The sequence below is a fragment of the Festucalex cinctus genome, chromosome 1 (genome assembly GCF_051991245.1).
Source record: "Festucalex cinctus isolate MCC-2025b chromosome 1, RoL_Fcin_1.0, whole genome shotgun sequence".
NCBI classification, from domain to species: Eukaryota; Metazoa; Chordata; class Actinopteri; order Syngnathiformes; family Syngnathidae; genus Festucalex; species Festucalex cinctus.
The window spans coordinates 23,897,111-23,922,731 of NC_135411.1; the positions used below are offsets into that span (position 1 = coordinate 23,897,111).

Below are 25,621 nucleotides of genomic sequence, written 5' to 3' on the forward strand. Positions count from 1 at the left end.
ATTACACACAGAAGATAATCAGTCTTCTTTCATGAAGGATTCCAGAAATCGCTGCTGAGAATCAGAGGATTTGGACCATTAAAAAAAAAAAAAAAAAAAAAAAAAAAAAAAACTTCAAACTATTTCTAATAGTTATTAAAATAGTTGTCGATTAATCGATTAATTTTGACAGCTTTAACACCAACAATTTTCCACATTCTGAGCAGCCAACTAAAATATTAAATAACTGTGTTATTTGCTTTTCAATATTTACTTTTACTTGATGCCTGTTGTATTTATGTGGATTTTATGTCAGTAGTACAAAAATGGGGGTAACGCTGGTAATGCTGTGAATTTCTCCACCCTGGGATAAAGGTGTATCTTATCTTATGTTATCTTATCTTATCTTATCTTATCTTATCTTATCTTATCTTATCTTATGTCACAAGAATTAGTAGTTCAAAATGAATATTTATCTCATACATGACAAAAACATTGAAAAGTAATTTAGTGTTTTGCTAGTCAAACTTGGCTCTAACAGTTTTGCTGAGACTAAGCAATCAGGGGAAAAATCCAACATCCACGTATATTCCTGTATGAATTGGAAAGATGCTACAAAATGAAAAGAATAGACTGGAAAAATAATAATACAAGTATATGGAACAAATTAACCCACTGAAAATAACTTTTATTTTTTTATTTTTTTATTTTTTTAGGCAAGCCACTTATGATCATTACGGAATACATGGAAAATGGATCCCTGGATGCGTTTCTTCGGGTACATTTTACTCTCTTTTTGTATTGCAGCAAGCTAGAATTTGAAGTTGATCACATTTGATTGGCTCTTGTCACTACTCAGAAACATGACGGCCAGTTCACAGTGATCCAGCTGGTCGGCATGCTGCGCGGCATCGCCTCCGGCATGAAGTACCTGTCAGACATGAGCTACGTCCATCGAGATCTCGCGGCGCGGAACATCCTGGTCAACAGCAACCTTGTGTGCAAGGTGTCGGACTTTGGCCTCAGTCGGGTTCTGGAGGACGACCCGGAGGCTGCGTACACCACAAGGGTAGGAATGTGCATCACATTAATATAATATATATCCACCCTTTGATTTCTTATGCAAAACTATCCCGGATGACTTTGTGCTGTATGTATGTGTAGGTGTATGTGTGATATAGAAATTTATAAATATACAAAGAAAGACGAGCAAGAATGTAGAATTACAAGTATGCTTGATTACTAATGTGTAATCATATTGACAAGAAAAACGACGGTTCCACTCTATATCAAGCTAGACGCATTATTAGTGGTTGCGAACTTGCGATATTGCAGTGGCTGTTAGTAGTAATGCTGAGTTGTGTCCAGTAGCCTATGACTACTTAGCACTGTCATGTGCAAAGTTTTTTTTTTTAGTTTACATGCTATTTCCCCCTCTCTGCTTTGCACACTCCATGTTTCATAAACACAGTATGAAGTTAAAAGAGCACCTACCAGAGAGTCGACATCTGCCAAGGCCAAACAATAGCGGCAACATGTGGAGTGCTATATTTGTCTTGCTATTCAGTTGTGGCTATTTCCTGGTTCATTGAGGATGACTAAGGACAGATGGACAAATGGCACCAGGGGGTCACATATTAGTGATGAATATCTGCAAAAAATCTCCAACAAAATATGCTGGCCTACCTTGGCCTAGGCACTCCTTTTTTTTTTTTTAATTTATAAATGTGAGCCGACTAACTGACCAGTTAAAATGGTTCTTTGACATCTATAGCCATCAAAGGCAGTGGATGAGTTACAACGTCTTTCAAGAGTTAATAGATTTGTTGCCTAGCTATTTTAAAGACGTTAAAATGGTTAATAAAAAATGCTGTGGGGATAGTAAAGCAACCATATTTGAAGTGTTTCCACCTGAAAGTAATGATATTGACTATTACTGTATTGAAAACCTCTGTAACTGTCATGACTAGGGTCATGCAAGGATTATGTTTACTTTCATGACTAGGGTCATGCAAGTGTTATGTTTACTGACATGACTAGGGTCATGAATGGGTTATGTTTACTGTCTTGACTAGGGTCATGCAAGTGTTATGTTTACTGTCATGACTAGGGTCATGAAAGGGTTATGTTTACTGTCTTGACTAGGGTCATGCAAGGGTTATGTTTACTGTCATGACTAGGGTCATGCAAGTGTTATGTTTACTGTCATGACTAGGGTCATGAAAGGGTTATGTTTACTGTCTTGACTAGGGTCATGCAAGGGTTATGTTTACTGTCATGACAAGGGTCATGCAAGGGTTATGCTAGGGCCATGCAAGGGTTATGTTTGGGTCATGAGCGTGAGGTCAAGTGTCTGTTTTGAACTGATGTAACCAGCATCTAGTTTCAACTGGTAAGAAGCTATGTGATGTCAGGAATCTTTAATCTCTTTAATCTCTTTATCTGGTCAACAGCCAATCAGATAATTCCATGTCAGTCCTGTTACCCACATGTCTAGCCACAACCAATCAGATCGATTCGCTGTCTATATAAGCCTGTCTGAGAAGTGTGTATTTTTGTCGGATTATTACCTCTGTTCCTTTGTGCAACTCTCATTTTCTCGTCTCGTCAAGTTTGTTCCACGCCTCTCGATGTGAATAAATAGTTCAAATCTTATTTGTGTCTGCGTTTTTGGTATCCAAGCCCAGCACATAACAGTAACATTTTAAGTGTTAACATAAAAATGTGTGGAAAAAAACTGTACTTAAATATTATTAACATGAATTGCGCATAAGTCAAACACAAATTGTATCTCATTTAAAAAAAAAAAAGAAAAAAAAAGTGTAAGCTTGTAAATAGCAGCAATCAACACATGACTTTGATTCACAGAATGACAGCGAAATATATGGCTTCTTTGTTTTCTCAGGAAGCCCTCGGCACTTACCTCTCCCCTGGTGGGAAGATCCCTATCAGGTGGACGGCTCCGGAAGCCATCGCATACAGGAAGTTCACCACAGCCAGTGACGTGTGGAGCTACGGTATCGTCATGTGGGAGGTGATTTCGTACGGCGAGAGGCCCTATTGGGACATGAACAACCAGGATGTGAGTATTTTTTATTATCTCTGACCTTCAAGTCATCTTACTATCAGAAGAACGAGTAAGAGAGTTGGAAATGTACTTTGGACTGGTACACTCATGAAAAGGCTAAATGAATGTGTAGATTTTAACTCAGGGATATAAATAGACTAATAGGTAGTTTTTTGGCATAGTGAGGAAAACAGCACAACAAAGACTTCTTTGTAATACATAATTAGTAAAACACTTTAAAGTTCCATATTACAAGTCAATCAGTGTAACATCAAAAGACTTTTGAAGCAAAAATTAAACACACATGATGGATCTCCACTATGAAAGAGTGTTTCAATATATTGTTTATTTAGAAATGGTTTGAAGCAAATAAGCCATTCAACTGCACCCACTTCAAATTGAAAACAAAAACAATTTTGCATTGTTTATTTTAAACCAAATAGCTTTTCCTTTTCCTTTTGAAGATGTTGATAAGGGACTTTATACGACATTTGAGCCATCCGAGGGTTCTAAAAAGGAATCATGATTACTATGGAAAGTGAAATGTATACTATTGGAAAATTCTGAACAGCAGCTCACAAGGAAAATTGGCAGTAAATGCAAATATGTTTTCAATGTATATGAAAGAGAAATACAAACTAGGCTTCATTAGTGTTGGAAAACGGCAACAAATATCTTATTATGTGGACGGAGCATACATCGAAATGTTGCAATTTTCAAGAAATTCAAAACGGCACACAGTCAAAATTGGAGGCAAAATGTGAATGACCATTTAGAATGTAAATAAAAGTCCATAAAGGTCCCTTTGGAATACCCAGAAACAACAAATGTGCAAATAGTAGCAGTATACACATTTTGGTGAAATTGAACTATTTTCAAAACATTTCTAAATGGCGGCACACGGTCAAAAATGGTGTGAAAATTCAGAAAATTTATTTATTTATTTTTATCAATAAAAATGACAAATGATCTCAATACGAATTCCAAAGTTTTGCCAAAACGGGACAAGCTAATATACTTAAAGATGTACATTCATCATCGTCTGTGAAAAATCTGAAAAAAAATATTACCGCAATTTACTGACGTCCTTATACTACTTGTGAGAATCCTCTTTGTTTGTGTCACACACACAAAGAAATGAGTCACAATGGTTAACCATTTCTGTATTTTAATTCAAATTTTGAAAGTCTTACCACACAGAAGCAATGAGTGAAAACTTCTTTTGTTCAAACCCACGTTTTCTAAATAGCCCCAATTCCAATCAATTGTAATTTCACTCATGGAGGCGACACTTCATCACGAAGGCAAAATGAGGTAGCCGAGGCCACATACAGACGTTCCCAATAGCTCTCACTCGAACATTACTCTGGCAAACCCCGATTTGTGCGCAACTGGTTTCTGTTCAAACGTTTATTCCTGTGGAGAGCAATTATGCCAACTTCAACGAGGCCCCTTGATGTAGAAGAATACATGAAACAGGCTGCACGTCTGATATTTGGGGAGAGGACTTCTGAAGGCAAACAAAGCCGAGAGTGTGCGTTTAACCTTTGCACCCTCGCAGACATTTTCTTGCTTTTGCTTTCAAGCGAGGGAGGCCAATGAAGCTTGACAGCTTACAGGAGCACAAGCATAAATCAATGTAAACATACTTTGATCAATTACAAGTTTGAAAGGGGTCATTTTGCACAACACGCATGAAAAACAAACGTACAAAAATTATTACCAAATCTCGAAAACTGCTTTGTTGTTTCTTATACATCTTCCAGTGATTTTGCTTGTCACGGTTTAGCATTGCGAAGCTATTCTAGCCAATCAAAATTATTCACCTCCACCTACGTCCTTCCTGTAGGTGATAAAAGCAATCGAGGAGGGCTACCGCCTTCCCGCTCCCATGGACTGCCCGCTGGTCCTGCACCAGCTCATGTTGGACTGCTGGGAACGAGACCGAGCCGAGAGACCCACTTTTAGCCAGATCCTCAACATGCTGGACAAACTTATTCGGAACCCCGGGACTCTGCGCAGAACAGGAGGGGAAAGGTGCAGTAGAGACAATAATCGTCTGCGTTTATTTATTGATTTGTAATCTTTTTCTACAGTACACCATTTCGGCGTGTTCCCTGTGTGCTCACAGGCCCGCAGTGCTGGAGTCAGGAGCGTGTCCGGAGGTGTGTGTGTCGGTCCTACCAGAAGTGTGTGTGTCCAAGTGGTCGCTGTGTGAGTGGCTGCAGTCGATTGGCTTGGAGAGGTACACAGAGACACTGGTGGCGGGAGGATATTCCAGCCTGGACAACCTACTGGCACTCACACACCAGTGAGTGCACCTTTTGTGTTGATTTCATTATGGCGTCACAACACTCAACAGGTTTTGTAGTGTAGTGGTAAGTTACAGGAAAGGTCATTAAAGCTGCCTAGTAGCAACACCTTTTTTTCCCCAGAGGAGTGCCAAAATGAGTCTTTTTTTTTTTTTTTTTTTTTTTACACATTCACTGCCAGCCCAGCAAAAATGCATTATTTGACGTCTTTTTCCGTCAATGGCAGTCAATGAGTTAAGATGAGATGTAACCAAAATTGACGGATTTTTAAGCAAAATTTGCCTTAAAAAAAGAAAAAGGGAAAAAAGGATGCTGCGATATAATCACAAAATATATTGGCACATTGTGTTTAAAACATTCACTGCCAGCCCAGCAAAAATGCATTATTTGACGTCTTTTTCCGTCAATGGCAGTCAATGAGTTAAAGGGCACAAGCAATCAATTTGAGAAGATTTTGCTTGAAAAAAAAATAGTAATCGAGCTTTCTTATAGACCCTTCTAGTGTGACATCACGTTTGGGTGCCGCCCCTTGCTGGAGGACAACGCGAGTGAATTAGAAAACAATCAGTGTGAGCTAGAAAATGGGTCAAACAGTTGATAAATCACAGACCAATGCTATGGTGATTTTGTGCGCGGACTACGGATGCTCTTATCGCTCAAAGAGAGATGAAATCATTCATTCGGCTGCCGGCAGTGATTCTAAACCAGGCGGATGACAGTCAGGAGTGAAAGACAAGCAGGGTGGCTAGTGCGAAACCGCCACGCAACTGCTTTGCACCCACAAAAAGTACGAGGATATGCTCAAATCATTTTATATCAGGTAGTTGGTTTTTTTTCTCTTTTTCATGTACAGCGAGTCAAAACATTAACCTCTGATTGTAAATTCCAGGCAGACGTGATGAATGTGACATATTATCTTTAGTGAAACAGTCATTCAGACTTTTCACAATCTTAGGGCACATTAAAGAGTATTAATAAATAATATACTTTTTTTTTTTGGTATGTAGACTTTCTAATTGATCACTGCCTTCTAAGGTTATTTTAGTTCACGAAAACTAATGGAAAAAAACTAAAACTTAAATTTAAAAAATAATTTTGTTCACAAAATAAAAACAAAAATGCTTTTTTAAAAACAAAAACTAACTGAAACTACATTTTTATATTTACAAAACTAACTAAAATTAACTACAAGTATTTTAGTCTAGTATTTAGTCTTTGTTTTAGTCTTTGGTATTTAATTTAATGCCTGAGCCTTTGGGGATGATTTTAAATGTGATTTTAAGTATATTTATTTCAATATTAACCAAAACAAGGATGTTTGAAAGTGCTTCACACAGAAGTGATGTAATCTAACAGCAGCCAATAAAAAAAATCAATTTTGCCTGCTTGACTTTTGGCTCCAATGCTCTGCTCGCCTGCTTTTTCATTTAACTCAACCGAAATGTAACGCTAGATAAGACATGAGGTCATTTTTGTATTTTACCATAGTGTGTATTAAATATTGCACACAAGTAATACGCATTTAAAATAAAAAAACACCGATACTAATACTAACACTGAAACGAACTAAAACTAAGCATTTTTTTAAATAAGAAAAATCTAACAGAACCAAGCTGTAAACGAATTAAAACTAGCTAAATTTAAACAACAAAACTCAAAATGAATTAAAAACAAACTAAAATGAAAATTCCAAAACCATACTAACACTGCTGCCCTCTCAGTGCCCCTCTTTTTTTTCTCATAGCTTGTGTCTTGTCCCCTCTGTGTCCCCAGGGAGATGGACAGATTGGGAATCCTCACACCATCGCACCAGGACATACTAGTTGCCAGTGTACAGCAAGAAATCTTGTCTCAAATGCAGCACATGCAACATACAATGGTTCCCGTCTGAGTCGCAGGACGGATGCCTGAATTCCATTTACCTCATCCATGCACTTTAGGGGGACTTTTCACCAGTGGAGCAGAACAAGGAGTGGAATGAAAGTACAGTATATGTGAGAAGTGAGAAAGCAGCACTTTTTGCCAATCTCCATCCTGTGGAGTTTTCGAAAAACACAATATGGACGTGGCCACACATTGCTACTGAGACTGAAGCCCCATCCTCTTCCTCACTTCTATTTTGCATTATTTTATTATTGGGTTTTGTGAAAGCTGACATGAAAGCAGAATGGCTTCCAGTTTTATTTGGGACTTTTTTTTTCGCTGCTTTGGGCTTGACTTGAAGAAAACTGTGTGTGTGCGCGCGTGTTGTGTGTGTGTACAGTGTAAATTCACAAATAGTGTTGACTCTCCCGTGTCCAAGTGTCGCACGTCTTTGAGCATTCTTGATATGCAAGGGGAAATTGGGAGGCGTCAGGACAAATGTCATCACTTGTTACTAACTAATGGACCGAATGTTTTACTTTTGTTTTTATAGTTCGCTTGGTTGAACCATATTAATTAGACATTTACATTAGAATGTCACGTCAGTCTTGACTGTCTCTCATCATTAGCGACATGAAATATTTTATTTATGGTCTTTTTTTTTTATGTAGTTTCACTGTATATTGTAAATTAGAAGCCTCTGAGGAAAAACTGAAATGATTGCCATATTGCATTACAATAAATGCCAAATTCCATCAGTGGACATTATTGTACAATAATGACTGCAATACTGCATATAAGTTGTTTTGGTTTTTTTCCTCTGTGATTTCATATTCACTCATCGGCCACAAGGCCAAAACAAGTTTTCTCAAACTTTACACAATACTGTCTCCACATAACATACAGTGGTGCCTTACAATAGGAGTTTGCTCTGTGGCCATCTTGTAACTCAAAACGGTCATGTCTCAAATCATATTTCCCCATTAAAATTAATAGAAAATTATTAGATATCATTCGCATCATTGCAAATTGCTTTCTACAATGATTCAAACTGTCCCACGCAGTTGTCATAATCATGAATGAAACACGATGATGTCCACCGCACACATACACGGATCGCCGAATCTGTCAGTCTGCGCCCTGATCAAATCCACCAAAATCACGTTCATAGATATAAGAATACTAATGGCTCAAGGTGAAGTGTCGTCAATGGTCGGCCATCTTAGGAACGGGGACTGCTCTGATGAAAGAACATGGCATTGTTGTTTGTGTCACCCCATGTCATATCCAACAACAAAAATGAAAATTGTTTGAGAATTTGGGAGAATTGAGCAATCTACAGCTATATCAAAGTCCGTGTTCCATTGACTGCAATGTTTCCCTGTGATGACGTACATTACTTCTCATTGGCTCACAGGCGTACACGAGCCATTTAGTGTCTAGTCTAACAAATTCATAAATACTCTAAACTAGACTTGCCCTGGAACAAAAAACGAAGATTAAAAGGTGTAATATCCACAAAAATAAGACCCTATTTAACCTGTCTGTCACATTTACCATGTGTTAGCATTAAGCTAGCAGCTTTAAGGCAAAGTAGTTATGTTGTTGTTTTAAATACATAACATGTAATTGTGTTTGTTTTATATTTTGTTTGACAGTAAACTTCAAATGGGTTTGGCATGAACCAGCATGAAGCCTCTTTTTTTTTTTTTTTAACTATTTGTTTTATCTCGAACAAACTGCGGTTCAATGTAAAGGTTGTTGTTGAGTCAAGTTCACTGCCACAATACAGCGCTCGTATCTCAACTCTGTGCTTGCAAGTCAAAGCAAAAAAACTGGTCAAACGATGGCTCGTACCGCAAAAAAACACTAAGTCGAGTCACTCATATCACAAGGCAACGCTGTATGTGTTTATCACTATAGAAGACACAAAACAGCAGCAAATGAACATGAAGCAGAGGTTGGTTCTATTAAGAACAAACAAGCCAATCATATTGCTAATGAACAAATAAACCAACCAAGCGTAAGGGTTGCAAACAACAGCACTTATCTTAATAATAATGATGCGAATGAATGCTACATAATGAAAATAGCACCAGTTAGTTATGACTGACACTGACAGAAGTTTCCATTTTACAGTGTTTCTCAGTGAGTTGTGTTTCCAACAGACAGTCATCTTATTTTAGAAAAGGGGCAAAATATTAAAACTGTTTATTTGTTTGTCTCATTTGACTGAAGAATGCATTCCCACTGAACGTGGAGCTTCTGTGCCAGTAACGAGAAAAACAAACCCCAGAAGAAAGCCGTGGTGGAAGCTGCGAGTGGAATCACGCTCGCTCACGGTTGTGTGTGAACGAGAGGACAGGCGGAAAGAAAGACGAGATCTCGCAATCAAAAGGGGGAGAAAAAGCTGTGGGCTGTCTTGCCGCGGTCTTTTGCCGGGGACAAATTGGGCTGAGTTCACTGTGCAAACTTGTCCAATCAGCACACATCTGTCCTCTAATACCACGCCATGCGCGCGCACGCACGCACACACACACTCGGGAGCTGATTGGAGGATGCTTTTGATACATAAAGGAAGGGACGATACAATCTGGATTCTGGCAAATATGCCAATGTTTTTCCAGCCTAATGAGAGTTGGCTGCATACACACGCATGCAAATGCGCACGCACACACACACAAACACAAGCCTCCCTCCTATGACTCACTCTCAATGACTCCCCAAATGAAATGCTGATGGTGGTTAATGAGGCAGATGCCGCTAAGTAAGAGACAGAAAGAGAGAGAGAGAGAGAGAGAGCAGACAGACAGACAGACAGACAGGAAGAGAGAGAGAAGAGTGGTCCGCGTTTGGCTGCGGGCACTGAAACTTGCTGCTCCTTAACCATAATGAGCAAGTGAGGTCACATGACCAGTCCACCTTTCGTGGCGGTGCATCACATTGGGAATTCAACTGTTAGGGAGACAAAAGTACTCACACTCTGTGCTTCAAAAAGGTAATAGATATGTGACTTGAAGAACCACTCATGGAGGCTGCTGACAACCAGCCACACCAATACTAAAGGGGGACCCCCCCCCCCCCCCCCCCCAAAAAAAACAAAACAAAAAACAAAAAAAAACACAAAAAAAACCTACATCTGCGTCAGAAAGTAAGGACTTTGTCCACAATTTTGTGTCATTATGTAAAGCAGTGGTGTCAAAGTCCGGTCCTCAAGGGCCTGAGTCCTGCATGTTTTTAGAGGTTTCCCCACATTCAATACAGCTGATTCATATTTAAGCACATAAGCAAGCTCTGCAGGAGCCTGATAATGATCCTGATCATTGAATTAGGTGTGTTGGAGTAGAGAAACCTCAAAAACATGCAGGACTCAGGCCCTCGAGGACCGGATCCTGACGATTTTGATGTAAATGATAAACAGACAGTCCTATAAATCCCCCCCAAAAAAACAGTTTTCCTTAAAACTACATGAAATTGAGGGCAATTTTCTATTTTTCTAATTTGTCCTGATCGTAAAATAGCTACAAAATGGTGGATGATTGATAGGCCATGTATCAGGCAAAATACATTGTACAATAATTTAAAAAAACATATTTGGGCCATTCGGAAGAAGCCGGACTAATATTTCATGTTTCCGCACGGACATTCATTGCTGACGGATGGAAAAGCAGAGCAAATGGAAACTTAAAGAGACAGCAACATGAAAAATCAACTTTTTGGAGCTTTTTGCCATGTCACCAAACACATGACCGAAGTGTTGTCCCGCATTCGCCCCTCTCTGAGAAATTCAAAGTCATTCTGCTCCCCAAGCTCCCAACCTGAGAAAACGAGTTGTTTGCACTCTTTGACGTTATAAGGTGCGGACACACCCCCACACCGAATTGGCGGACTAAACGCACATCCCTGCACTTTCTTTGAGACCTCCATAGGTTAGTGACAAAAGTAGCCTTTATCAGTAAACATTCTGTTGAAATGGATTCAAAGTAATCAATTATCACTCACATTTGCAATGCCAAACTGCAATGACAATTGGATGTCTTAAAATCATTTTGGCTGACACTTGTGTAAATTACAATTAAAACATTTGCACTGTTGAACCTAACTGAACGAATAAAATTGTGGTTAGTGTGCTTCTCTGTAAGCAGCAAGTCCCTGGTTCAAAACCAACCCAGGTTTATTTTTTCCCCTCCTTCTTTCCTCTCTCATTTTCCCTCTCCTCCCCTCCTCCTCCACAATTTCTTGTGGCAAGGGGTCGTTTTGTTTCAAATGTTTATTCAATAATTGGTGGCTTGCGTTCAGAGGAGTGCTCAAACGTAGATCTCCAACAGCAGACCGCAGTCGGCTCGCCGAGGACAGAGGCGGGGTTTTACTGAACCTGGCGTTTTACTTCCGCGTTAGAAAACTAACCAGCAAAACACCTAATATTTCATTTAAAAAAATTACATCGCCATGGTGTCAAAGGTAAGATGTAATCATTCTATACCTATCGTGAACTGTGGAAGGGCTTAAAATACTGTCCTGTAATCCCTTTAAGCACGGAAATGTGACGCACCTGATGGCGAGCCGACCTGCTCGTGGACGCCCGTTGCTGGAGGTAAACAACACCACAACTTTAAATAACTTTAAAATAGCGTGATTACTGTGGGAAATTAAGAAAAAAAGAAGATGCTACGGACGAGGCACGGGTGTCGTAAAGTCGAAACGACGTAGATTGCGTCCCTGTAACTCTATTTTACCTCAGTTCATAGGGTCAGGGTTTGTTCACACACAGTCAATAAAACTCTTGCCAACCCAAAGAGAAGCACACAAACAGTGCGATCATGCTTTCTCATCTCAACTCTTTCAAGGCCTGACGACTTTGTTTTTTTTTTTTTTTTTAAACCCTGCCTTAATTTGAAGTTAGATCGTTTTCATTTGCAATGACTGTGACAAATCAGGCCCGCATGTGTTCCAAATTGTGCTAAAAGGAATCGATCAATTGGATAACAACGCGACCCTAAATCCTCATTGACCGACGGTCGAGCGAGCCGTAGTAATGTTCACCCCAAAAGACACTCTTGATGTATGGAGGAGGGCAGATCAAATTGAATCTTTCTGTCTCCATGTCACAGTGGGAGGCCATTGTGGGTTTTTGTCCCCAGATTAGGGCTGGTATGGATCCGGCTAATCCTGCCTGCTCTTCCATGTGGGAGTGGCAGCGGGGCGTCTTTGCTGCACAGCCAGCCGTAACTTAATGGCTGTGAGATTGAGTTTTTGCACACGGGCACGCTCGCTCGCACACAGCCGCAGACACACAGCACAAAGTCGAGATTTGTTTCAGGATTAAAGGCATCGCCCTCAAAGACGGACACAATGCCGCAGGCATTCCCACGGCAACCCTGACAAGGCTGTGTGTGTGTATTTCTCCAAAAGTACCGCCAAGAAACACTTTGCCGGGCAAGGAGAGTATGCCGCACTGGCACATGAGGATGCGCGCACACAGCTGTCATGATGACAGGCCACGTCTCTCTCATTATGCTGGCCAGGCACACAAGTCTTGGCTCGCTCTCCCCTGCTGCTGCTGCTTCGGACAGGTAGCATCTGACACGCATTAGCCTGCTCATAATGACTTCTTCTGCTGCAGTCATTATTACCCACTTGGAGAAAAACAACCCCGGGGTGCCGTTTCTCTTTTTGTCTTTTTTTTTTTTTTTTTTTTTTTTTTTTTTGTGCTTTGGCATGCATTTTAAAGCTGGTGTTGCTGTCATTTTTGCCAGGAAAGAATTAAATAGATAGATAGATAGATAGATAGATAGATAGATAGATAGATAGATAGATAGATAGATAGATAGATAGATAGATAGATAGATAGATAGATAGATAGATAGATAGATAGATAGATAGATAGATAGATGACAGGGGTAAAATAATGCTGATATTGCTGTCATTTTTTGACAAGGAAAGCCTAAAAAGCTAGCTAGCTAGCTAGCTACGTAATTATAAACAGACATCGGCCGGGATCCGCATTGGTCCCGATTTCCTTCATTTTGGGGGGTCGTGATCAATCCCTAAAAAAAGAAGAAAAAAAAAACTTGGCCACCAATCTTGTCTCCCTCCTCAGAGTTCTTAAAAAGGTTAGCCACTGTTTTCTTCTGTTGTGACTAATAGGCTTTTTATTTTTTATTTACGAGAACTGCTTCATGCAGTTAAAACACGACTAAACGTCCGACGTCCAACGGACCTCCAGATCATGTCGTGTCGTGGACCGTATTTCTACGTCCATACGACCGCCAAAATAAGTTGACTTTTGACGTCTAACCATGGCTTTTTATATGGATGTTGATATGACATCCCATACTCACCATGTTTGTACTTTGTACATGAGCACAAAAAAGTATTATATATGCTGCATTATTTGTTTTATTATATATTTTTTTAGTTAATAAAAAATATATATACGAATTTATATTTTATTGGTGTTTTTTTTTCTTTTCTTTCAGCTACCCCTTTTATTTTCTTATAGCCACATTTATACTTTTCGTTTTAATGCTGTTTTGTGATGTGGTCTGTCACTACACTAGCAATGGCAGGAGGGCCTGCTGAGCTCCGTTTTTTTTAGCCATGTAGCTGAAAAATGGTAGGCCGATATGTTTCGGCTGGGTGTTACGCTAGGTGCTAGGAGCTAGAGCTAGCCACGCACCGACGCCACTGCCGGTGTTCGTTGCCACTGTTTACATATTTCTAGATACTTTGGTAAAGTACCTTTTTTTATGTTCTCCTTTTCACATCGACGCTAAAGCAGTGTGGGAGGCGGAGGGCAAAGAAGTGGAGGGCATTCATCTGGACCGAACCATCTGACGGCCACGTAGCAAAGCACACATGTGACTTTAAAACAATAAACCTATTTTAACAAACTGGATTAGTACGCTGCCTTTTTATTTAACATTGAGCATTTCATGCATGATTTCACACCATTATCTTAGTAATTTTAAATGATGAACATAGGCCAAATTTAATTTTGGTCTGTATAAAGTGCCAAAAGGACGTCCACAAGACCTTTTTTGAACCAGATTTCAACTTTGAATAGACGTTTTATGTCACGAATCTACGTTGAAATGACGTTGATGAAATTACGTAATCTGACATCACAATCTGCACCCAAATGTAACGTCTTTTCTACGCATGCCTATTATGTAGAAACGACGTCGTTTATACGTCTGCTTGCTCAGTGGGATTTGTTTCACAGGTATTGTTCAATGTTACAATGAAACAAGATTGGAATATTGAAAGTGTCTACTGTTGGTTATGAAAGAAATCGCGATCTGCAAAACGAGATCGGCAGGACAGAGTTCAGTGATCGGACAGAAAATTGTTTTCCATGTTAGTCTCCACCAACACACCTGGTTCATAATCAGGATCGTTATCAGGCTTCTGCAAAGCTTGCTGATGAGCTGATCATTAGATTCAGCTGTGTTGAAGGAGGAAGACGTGGAAATCAGGCTGGATAGGGACTCTCGAGGACCGGACTTGGGCGCCACTGCTGTAAGTACAAAATAGTCTAATCATGTTCCCATAATATTTGTACAGTGTATAATTTGTAATATTTGTATAATTAGTGCAAAGTGAATTACTTTATAACACCAAATACGCATAGTCATTCTATTACACATTGAAACTTGCGCATAATGAAATATAAATGTGAAAAGCAAAGGTTGGTTTATTCTAGTTTTTTTTTTTTTCAGCCTCACAAGAATCATCCTAAAATTTTACAATATGCATGTCAGTGAGGACATCTTTAAACAATGTGGGTTGCGAACACCGGGCCTCCAACATCGCATGGATTGTTTGCTCACGGATCGCGAAAGGAATACCGCTGCGATTAACATTAATCCTACAAGTCCGTGGGCAAACAGAGCAGACGGCAGCTTGGGATCTCCAACATCGACAGCAGGTGTTCCCTCACAAGCTCTTTTAGCACTGACACTGTGTGTATACAGACTAATGGTTATAATACATCTTGGGACCAAAGACTGTTTTACACCCTAGATTTTAAATGATGCTGTGGATCTTGTTTGGACAGGAGTTTATGGCAGGGGGAATAAATCTGTGAGCACTAAGGGTTGAACAACTGAACAGTTTCCTGAAGTTGACTATAACAAGATTAAAGTCGAGTCAATCGGTCTATTTGACGTTAGAATGACTACAACTCAAATGCAAAAAAATAAATAAATAAATACCTGATAAAACATGTAACCAGTGTGTTGTCAATTTCCCACCTGAAGCCAAATACTCCAATTCCTAAAAGGACACAAATGTAAAATTTTTAGGAAATACCACCGTCATAAATGCATGTAGAATTCATTGAATCACAACAACATTCATCCAAAGTAATGCGCTCTTACAGCTTGCTATGAAAAAAAAAAATGTGCAAACACAACATTGACACATTATCACCTCATGTGCTTGTCAGTTGTGAACAAAGCATCTGGCCTGTTTACACATCCGTAGGAGAGTAGCAACATTAGCATTAATTTGGAGTCATGTTCCCGGCCACGCAAAATCCAATATTTACTCTCATTCCACCTCTATTTCGACCTCCAACAACTTCTACCTGCATTAATGCAGCGCTTTGCCTGCCAACTTTGGCGACGGAGGTTTTATCACAGAAAAACAGGGGCAGTAAAATGTGCTGATGAATAATTAAAAAAAAAAAAAAAAAAAGCTATAATCTGAAAGACAAAATTCTTCACAGTCCAGTAAAAATTGTCAATGAAAGATGATGGTTCAATTGCAAAATGTTCACGCAAGCTAGTGAGCACATTGTCCGCTATGCAAATAATGCTTTTGTTCCTCGTGAGGTGACAGGTCAAGGAAGCGGGGAGGTTTTCAGTGGGAGGTGGTGGCTGTGAAAAACGAGATGATGGCTGATGCCCTGCAGGCTTCCAAAGTTTAGCACCGAGAGGGATCAGACACCCCCTTGGAGGAAATCAATGATCTCAATTTTGGTGTCGCTCCCCACGGCTAGTGGCCAATGGCGGCTGGTAGAATGCAATCTGGGACTTAAAACAATAAGTTAATAACTTTACTTGAAGGTAACAATTGCAATATTGTGGTGATTGTAAAGTTTGAACAGGAGATTTTTTTTGTTTTTGTCATTTACATAGTTCACCCAAAATACCTACTGTGGGGATGCGAAATGTTGCTGGGCCAGGCAGGTTACCGCTTACATATGACATGCTAGAGACATACAGATATGTCCATAGATATGGAGATGGACAAATAAGATCAGTAAGATGCAGTAAAATTAGTCATAGAGAATGCACCTGTCCGACAGGCTGTCATTTGTTCACCTCTGATGAATGTTCGGTTCAATGGAGGTACCCTGATCGTGTTTATATGGTCAAATATTCAGTTTAGAAAAGGGGGTAACCAAGGGTTTGTATTCAAAATATGAGCATATTTGGAGTTTTGTGTGTGTTTACATGGCCTTTCAAAACCCAAGTATTGCCAATTTTCGGGTTCTGAAAGGGTTACAGACTGCATATAAACCTAGCCAGCAATATCGCGGTATCGCGATATTAATATACCACAATTTCATCATCATCATGTCATGATAATAAAAGCAGCACATCTGTTAAAAAGGTGAGCTAACTTGTATTTCATTTGTGCAGTTCTAGCACCCCCTGGTGGTTAGTTTATTAGTACAGTATAATTTTAATTAGGAATGTTTTTGGCCACTATGGTGGTTATCACTCCTATAAATCAGTCATTCCAGCAAATATTTTACAATATCTCAGTCAAAACATTACTTTTGGTCCACTTCAACCGAACACAACATTGTGAACTACAACCCCTAGCCAAAAGTATGGAATCAGCAGTCTTGGACGACCATTCACTCAATGTTTTATTCTCTAGATTTGAAATTTTTTTTGAAATTTTGTACATTTATTTGAACATATAAACAGATGAACAGCAGAAATAAAACAGAAAACAACAACAATCAAAAGAGAAGAAAATCCCAATAAAATAATCATTCAATCAATCATAACTTACATGTTCAAAAGGGAGTAGGAAGAAGTTAAAAACTTATCTAGTCCTACCCCTTTTACTCAATATATTTAAACTTATTTCATTATTAATACAATTTTAATTGACTAATTATTAAAAAAATAAAAAATAAAAAAATAATAATAATAATAAATGATATATATAATCCAAGTTATATATATATATATACATATACACATATACATACATACATATACACAAGTGCACTTAACATATTCACATTTACCAAAAACATATATACATAAATTTACTAAACATATACCATAATACCTATCTAGATCATTTACACATACATGTACATTTTTCATATTCTGGTCTGACATAGATAATTTTTTTGAACTTTACTTTTAAACATTTTTTTAAACTCCAGCATTGAGTCACAATTTTTCAGAGCAATTTCCAGATGATTCCACAGATCAACACCTTTTACAGATACACACCTTTGCTTAATATTTGTTCTTATTTTGGGTTTTTTGTACACACTTGTACCCCTTATATCATAAGGACTGTGTCTAATTTCAAATAACTTCTGAGTACTGTGGCAGAGTAAATTGTTATAAACTTTATACATTATTTGTGCTATTTTAAAATCCACCAAGTCATAAAATTTCATTGCATTTAATTTAATAAATAGTGGATGTGTTGGTTCTGTATATTTTGATCCATTAATAATTCTTATAGCTTTCTTTTGCAATTTGAAAACGGTGTTAGTATTTGTTTTATATGCCATTCCCCATAATTCTACACAATAGGTCAAATATGGTAATAATAATGAACTATATAATATATATAATGATTTCATGTTTAAAACATCCTTACTTTATAGAGTATCCCTATAATTTTTGACATTTTCCTTTTAACAGTTTCTATGTGTGGCTTCCAACATAATTTATCATCGATAATAACTCCAAGGAATTTATTTTCATTCACCCTTTCTATTTCAATTGAATTCACCATAATTTTAACTTGATGAGTGATTTGTCTAGTGCCAAAAACTATGAACTTGGTTTTATTTAAATTCAATGATAATTTATTTACATCAAACCATTTTTTTATTATATTCAATTCATACTCCACAGTAGTCAGAAGCTGCTTCAGGTTTTCTCCTGAACAATAGAAAGTTGTATCATCAGCAAATAAGACACTTTTCAATATTTTTGAGACATAGCAAATATCATTTATGTACAGTATAAATAATTTAGGGCCAAGCACAGACCCTTGGGGAACTCCATGAGTGATCTTCATGTGTTCTGATTGTACATTATTAAACTGCACATACTGATATCTATTTTCCAAATAACTTTTCATCCACATATAAGCTAAACCTCTTATTCCATATTTATTCAATTTATTCATTAATATAGAATGATCTATAGTATCAAAAGCTTTTTTTAAATCCATAAAAATCCCAACAGTAAATTTTTTATTATCTATTTCGGTAGATATTGCTTCTACAAGCTCCATGACTGCCATTGAGGTGGTCCGTTTTTCTCTAAACCCATATTGGGTTTCACTTAAGAGCTTATGTTTCTCAATAAAATTATCCAATCTATATGAAAATAATTTTTCTAGAATTTTTGAGAACTGTGGCAACAATGATATTGGTCTGTAGTTATTAAACGTGTGTCTTTCTCCACTTTTATGAACAGGAATGACTTTGGCTATCTTCATTTTTGATGGAAATATACCAGTTTTAAATGATAAATTACAAATATATGTAAAAGGTTGTACAATATATTTCATAATACTTTTAACTAATGTCATATCAATGTTAAGACAGTCAGTAGACTTTTTATTTTTTAATGTTTTCACAACATTTAATACTTCTATATCATTAACATCATTAAGAAACATTGTGGATGAATTATTTACAATGTTCTTATCTATTTCACGTTTGTTTCTTGGCTCTGGGATTTTGTTTGCCAGGTTACTGCCCACGTTAACTAGATATTCATTAAAATTATTAGCTATGTCAGAAATTTCATCAATTACCATATCGTTATCTTTTATAAAATATTGTGGAAAATTTGTTTTTTTAGAACTTTTTTTAATTACATGATTTAGTGTTTTCCATATTTCTTGTGTATTGCTTTTATTCTGTTCTAATAATTCATGGTAATAATCTTTCTTTCTTATTCGAATAATATTTGCTAATTTATTTTTATAGATCTTGTACTTTGTTTCAGCTTCCACAGTTCTCAATTTAATAAATCTTTTATCTAAATTATTTTTCTTTTTGCATGCATTCTGTATTCCCTTCGTCATCCATGTCTTATTTGGACCTTTATACTTTCTTGTAATTTTAATTGATGGACAATGTTTATTATATAAAGAAATAATGATTGACTGAAATTCACTATATGCAATATCAGGATCGTTATTTGAATAAACCTCAGACCAGTTGTGTTTCTCTAAATCCAACTTAAAGGCAGCCATGGAGTGTGTTGTTCTTACTCTAGTTTCAAATGTGTAAGTAGTCGGCTTCATTTTTTTATCAAAATAATCATAAAAAATTGCAAAGATCGGGAGGTGATCACTTATATCGTTAATAAGGAGTCCACTTTCTATTTTAAGGTCAATTTTATTTGTGAATATATTATCAATTAGTGTAGCTGTATCGATTGTTATTCTACTAGGTTTTATAATAACAGGAAATAAACTATTACTATACATCATATTTATAAAATCAGTTGTCTTCTGATGTCCATTAGGATTTAATAAATCAATGTTAAAATCACCACACAATATTCGCAATTTTTTATCATTTGTATAACTAAGGATATCTGTTAACTTATCGTTAAATGTATCAAGACATGATCCTGGTGTCCTATATATACAACTTATAATTACGTTTGATATATTTTTTATGTGAACTTCAATAGTTACACATTCCATTACATTATCCACAGTAGTAGTTAGATGTTCAATTTTACTACATTTGAAAACCTTATCAACATATATTGCAACTCCTCCTCCCCTTCTGTTTTCCCTATTCATTGTAAACAATTCATATCCTTCCATTTCTATATCGCTTATTTTCTCATTATCAAGCCATGTCTCTGATATGGCTATAATTTGGAATTTATTTATTTTACTCAAGCATTTTTTAATTTCTGTAAAGTTTTTATATAGACTTCTACTATTAAAATGTATGATTGAGAATGCACGAAAATCCTTACTTACATTTACATTGAATTGCTCATCAGTGTGGTACTCGCAGGCAAGGTCATAGTTGTTACTACATAAAAATTTATCTGGATCAATGCCATTTTCTGGATCAGATGTCTTATGTTCCGTATAATCAAATATTTGTAATTTTTTTGTGTTTGGGTATAGATTTTCCATTCTAGTATTTGTCAACTTTTCGTCATCAAGTGTACTGTGTCTTCCTTCATTTTATTGATGAGTTGTGTTGGTGCAAGTGTCTGGGTGTGCTTGTACGGGGATGAATTATAAGCTTGTCGTATTTTAGGTAGGCAATATCTCCTCTTTCCCGTGCTGCTTTCATTTCTGGTATAAGTTCTTTCCGTTTTTTTCGAACAATATCAGTAAAATCCTCATTTATGTATATGTTTGTGCCCTTAAGATGTTTTGTTTTTTGTAGAATTTTTATTTTATCTTTGTACTTTTCAAATTTAACTGTAATTGTCCTGGTCAAACTCAAGATAAAAAAACATGAAACAGTCGTAAGGTCATTCCAAAGTGCAACATCTTGGCTTTCAGAAACACTAAAAGAAATGAAGAAAAAACAGTGTGGTGTTGTGTAAATGTTACTTTTATAGAGCAAGTGCAGGGAAATAAATATGGAATCACTCCATTCTGAGGACAATAACATGGAATCATGAAAAACAGCCAAAGAAAAAAACAACCAAAACACATTACTAGTATTTAGTTGCACCACCTCTGGCTTTTATGACAGCTTGCAGTCTCTGAGACATGGACTTGATGAGTGACAAACAGTATTCTTTATCAATCAGGTGCCAATACTCTTTGATTGCAGTTGCCAGATCATCTTTGCAGGTCGGAACCTTGCTGTCGACCATTTTTTTCCATTTCCACCACAGGTTTTCAATTGGGTTGAGGTCTGGGCTATTTGCAGGCCATGACATTGACTGGATACGTCTTTCTCCAAGGAATGCTTTCACAGTTTTTGCTCTGTGGCATGATGCATTGTCATCTTGGAAAATGATTTCATCATCCCCAAACATGTTTTCAATTGAAGGGATAAGAAAGCTGTCCAAAATGTCAATGTCAACTTGTGCATTTATTGAAGATTTAACCACAGCCATCTCCCCAGTGCCTTTGCCTGACATTTCCTTGAAGCGATTTTGCACAGTTCTCACATACAATGACTCCAGCTTCCTCCCATTTCTTCTTCATTTGTCTTGTTGTGCATTTTCTGTTTTCAAGACATATGGCCTTTAGTTGTTTGTCTTGACGCTTAGATGTCTTCCTTGGTCTACCAGTACGCTTGACTTGAACAACCTTCCCATGCTGTTTGTACTTGGTCCAGATCTTCGATGCAGCTGACTGTGAACAGCCCACATCTTTGGCAACCATGTGCAGAGTTACCTTCTTCAAGAAGTTTGATAATCCTGCCTTTGGTCTCAAGAGACATCTCCCTTGTTGGGGCCATGATTATTGCCCATCCACTTGGTTCAGCAGCCCTCTAAGGTGTGATAACTGCACTGTTTTTAACTGCTGACTTAACGAGCAATGAAGGAAAGTAAATTGACTGGGTGTGTCCTTATTTCTTCTCAAAATGGAGTGATTCCATATTTTTTTTCCTCAGAATGGAGTGATTCCATATTTATTTCCCTGCACTTGCCCTATACAAGTAACATTTACTGAACAGCACAATGATTTCTCTTCATTTCTTTTAGTGTTTCTGAAAGCCAAGATGTTGCACTTTGGAATGACCTTACGACTGTTTCAAGCTTTTTATATGAGTTTGATCTACAGAATAAAACGTCTGAGTGAGTGCTCCTCCAAGACTGGTGATTCCATACTTTTTGCTAGTGGTACTACATAGACCATGATACTTTGCGCTGCTGAGCCAATAGGAGAGCATGACAATAACATGGCCTAGAATCTTTATCCGTCACTGCTATTATTATGTAAGAAAACACAATATTGTGCATTTTTTCCCCAATATGAGTTTTTTTTTTTAACTTTAGTTTATTTTGCAATATTGTGAGCGTTTACACAGTATTGTGAGCTTTTTATATCGCCAAACTCCCCACAATATCATGATAATTATGGTATTGTGAGATTCATATTGTAATATTTATCATATTGTTGTTTGGATATGGTACCAGCCCTACTAATCACTGCCTTAGAGGGTTAGAACTAGGGGTGTGAATTGCCTAGTACCTGACGATTCGATTCGTATCACGATTCATAGGTCACAATTCGATTCGATACCGATTAATCCCGATACGAATTTATAAGTCGATTGTTGCGATTTTTTTTCATTCAAATTTAGAAAATACTAATCAGTAAGCTTGTAGAGTGTAAGATTTATATGAAAATGTATTATTTATTTATCTGAAATTTCAGTCTTATAGAGGTTGTAATCTGTTTCATGTTTGAACAGCATTAAAATAAAATATTAAGGCTTAATGTTCCGTTCATATAACATTCTTCCATGCTTAAGGTGTGAATCCTAACCCGAAGTCAGACGTTTTGTTGAATATTTTTCCATTAAAAATGGAAGTTTAAAAATCGATTCACACACACACACACAAAAAAAAAAGGCAATGATGATAAGACGTTGAATCGGTAAGACTACCGAATGAACAATTCTGAGCTCTTAAAAAAAATAAAAAAATTAAATAAAAAAATAAAAAGATTTTTTTTTAATTGAATCGATTCGAGAATCGCGCGATGTAGTATCGCGATATATCGCCGAATCGATTTTTTTTAACACCCCTAGTTAGAACCCACTAATGTTATTTGTTAGCATATCTATGGTAATTTGCATTGCTTGTTAGCATTAAGCTAATTGCATGTTCGTAGACAACGTATGTGGTTGTTTGTTTGAAATCCATAACATGCAATTATATGTTTTTTTTTGTGTTTGTTTTCTGTTTGGTTTGACAGTAGACGTCAACTTGAAGTGGCGTTAAACTTCTTGAATCTTGATTTTTGAAGAATCGGTCTTCAAGTTCAGTGTACAACAATAATTCCACACTGAATTCTCAACAATTACTTAATCAGTCATTAGGTGTCCCCATCTCTAATGCAGATACCAGGTGACCACTGCAGTTATTTTCCTCATCTCGGTGCTGACCACGCTGAATCCTTAAATTTGTGCCCGAAGCGCTCAAAGTGAACTTAAACCAATTACAGCAAGACACAGACCACTGAGGGCGAGCACACGTTATTATTCGCAATTACCTTCTATCTGCACAGCTTCACTGGTGTTGTTTTAGGATCAGGTTGTTGAGAAAATGATCCTGAGATTGTGTGAAATCACCACTGAGGGGGAAATGGCTCATTATCACAGAACATACCGTCACTGTTGTTTGGACCCGAAATCGAATCCTCTCTCTGTGGATCTATGTACATAAGTGCGTCTCTGTATGTTTAGCGCATTCATCCATATCATGGACTATCAATATTTAGGCAAAGCGGCTCAGCTGTGTTTGCGAAAGCTCATCAAAAGTGCACGCCTGCATGCATTTTCCGTGACGCTGCTAGCGGGAGTGACAGGGGGACGCTCGGCTGGAGACAAAAGACATGTTGGGTTTGTCCTTCATCAGCCCTCCACTTTTCTTTTCCCCCATCTCATTAATGGATGGATAGATGATCAATAGCAGCGAGCCAGTAGAGGGGGATTAGGATTAGAAATCGATGGCGTTGTTTTCTTCATTCTGCCAGAGATAAACAGTGCCGTAAGACACTGACAGACTTTTGAGGACTATTCATGTGTGTGAGAGAGAGGTCGTGGCTTACCTTTCTCGTTGGTAAGACACACACATCTGTTTGCAACTTAAGAGACACGTTTTATCCCCCAGTGAGATGCAGCAGGAGGAAGGGGGGGGGTTGATTCCGCAGTGGCACGCAACCACGATCCGTGCACACTTTGCCAAAGAAAATGCGAACGTGCAGAAGAGGGAGATCACATCAGAGAGCCACCGACTGCAGGTTCACGCCAAGTTATCTTCCGACTCTCTGAGAATAGCTGGAGATGACTGAAGAAGAGGCAAAGAGGTGCTCCCAAAAACCTGAGTGGGCTGTGAGAGGTGAGGCAAGGCATTCTGGGTAGGTGAGCCTTGGTCTCCCACTCAAAAGACATTTAGAAACGTACCCTTGATCTGAGCCTGCTTGCTCTCGCCTTTTGTCTCCTCAAACACACACACGCACACAATGTGTGCGTGTTGGGGTGTCCGTGCCTCTCGCTCCTTTGAAAGAACAAAGGCATTTATTTGTGGTTCCCGCGGATCAAAGCTCAGCTTTGTGACGGCCCGTTTCCAAAACAGGTGCACAAGCCGCCATGCTGTAATTGTTCTTTACTTTCATCACCTCTTAGAAAGCTGAAACATACCTTCAACAGTTTACTCCATTTATCACACCATGTATACAGTAGAAATGCTGGTCATCAATTTTCTATAGCGCTTTTCCTTGGGTTGGGAGAAAAAGTGAAAAGAACTTAGCTCTTCCGATTCAATTATTGATACTGTTCATCAAGGGTGAGTGTCTCAGTCTAGGGTCCTGTAGCCTTTACTAATTTCAAATGAAAGACAAGTTATTTTGATACATCAACACCTCTACATTACATACAACAGTACAGTATACATTTTTTTCTGACCTAAACCAGGCCTTAAGTACTAAAATACCAAAAATGGATTTTGGAGTACTGTAGTTTTTGGACTTTCATATGAGATGCAATGCACAACATGCAAAGCACATTAACTCATTTCTTCTGTGAATACTAGTTTGCACATTAATATATAAACTCCTCACTCTGCTACTCCTGCTAATGTAAATATAATGTTTATCTGTATAATGTTAATGGCACCCAGTTGGTTAGATTTTCAATTAGCATATTTGCTTTAATATTAACACACGAACAAGACACAACACAGAGCTTGAAAGCTTCTTGCATAGTGGTGCTCTAAAACTTTTGCTAGCTAGAAAGAAAGAAAAAAAGAACAGCAGCTAAATAATATAAACAGTGAGTTACGATCAAATGTAGCAAAAATTAGGACTGGTATGATAATAGTGTGACGTTATTGAGTCGTAGGAGTTCCTTATGTCGTCGTTTAAACGACTTACCACGACTGCACGGTCTTTTTCATCACCGGAAGGGTATCTGTGCAATTTAAATATGGCGCTCGGTCGGGCGGGA

General features: G+C 37.8%; 1 protein-coding gene and 1 long non-coding RNA gene across 4 annotated transcripts in view; one reads left to right on the plus strand and one right to left on the minus strand.

Annotated features, from left to right (window-relative positions):
* LOC144020589 (ephrin type-A receptor 4-A-like) overlaps positions 1-8,905 on the plus strand; it is a 43,581-nt gene extending 34,676 nt beyond the window's left edge. The window contains exons 14-19 of the mRNA XM_077524217.1: positions 696-757; positions 839-1,048; positions 2,885-3,061; positions 4,896-5,083; positions 5,178-5,357; positions 7,132-8,905. Of these exons, the coding sequence (XP_077380343.1) occupies positions 696-757; positions 839-1,048; positions 2,885-3,061; positions 4,896-5,083; positions 5,178-5,357; positions 7,132-7,249 (935 nt within the window). The 3' untranslated portion in view covers positions 7,250-8,905. The remainder of the gene's footprint in view (positions 1-695; positions 758-838; positions 1,049-2,884; positions 3,062-4,895; positions 5,084-5,177; positions 5,358-7,131) is intronic.
* LOC144020596 (uncharacterized) lies at positions 710-25,600 on the minus strand. Of its 3 annotated transcripts, XR_013283927.1 has the most exons (9): positions 25,549-25,600; positions 24,818-24,893; positions 24,226-24,674; positions 23,668-24,143; positions 15,438-15,498; positions 14,601-14,740; positions 2,903-3,036; positions 1,474-1,577; positions 710-1,031 (listed from the first exon to the last, which is right to left on the minus strand). It is a non-coding gene; the product is annotated as an uncharacterized LOC144020596 (long non-coding RNA). The 3 variants fall into 3 exon arrangements; XR_013283928.1 differs by lacking the exon at positions 23,668-24,143; XR_013283930.1 differs by lacking the exon at positions 1,474-1,577.
* Positions 25,601-25,621: the final 21 nt, after the last annotated feature.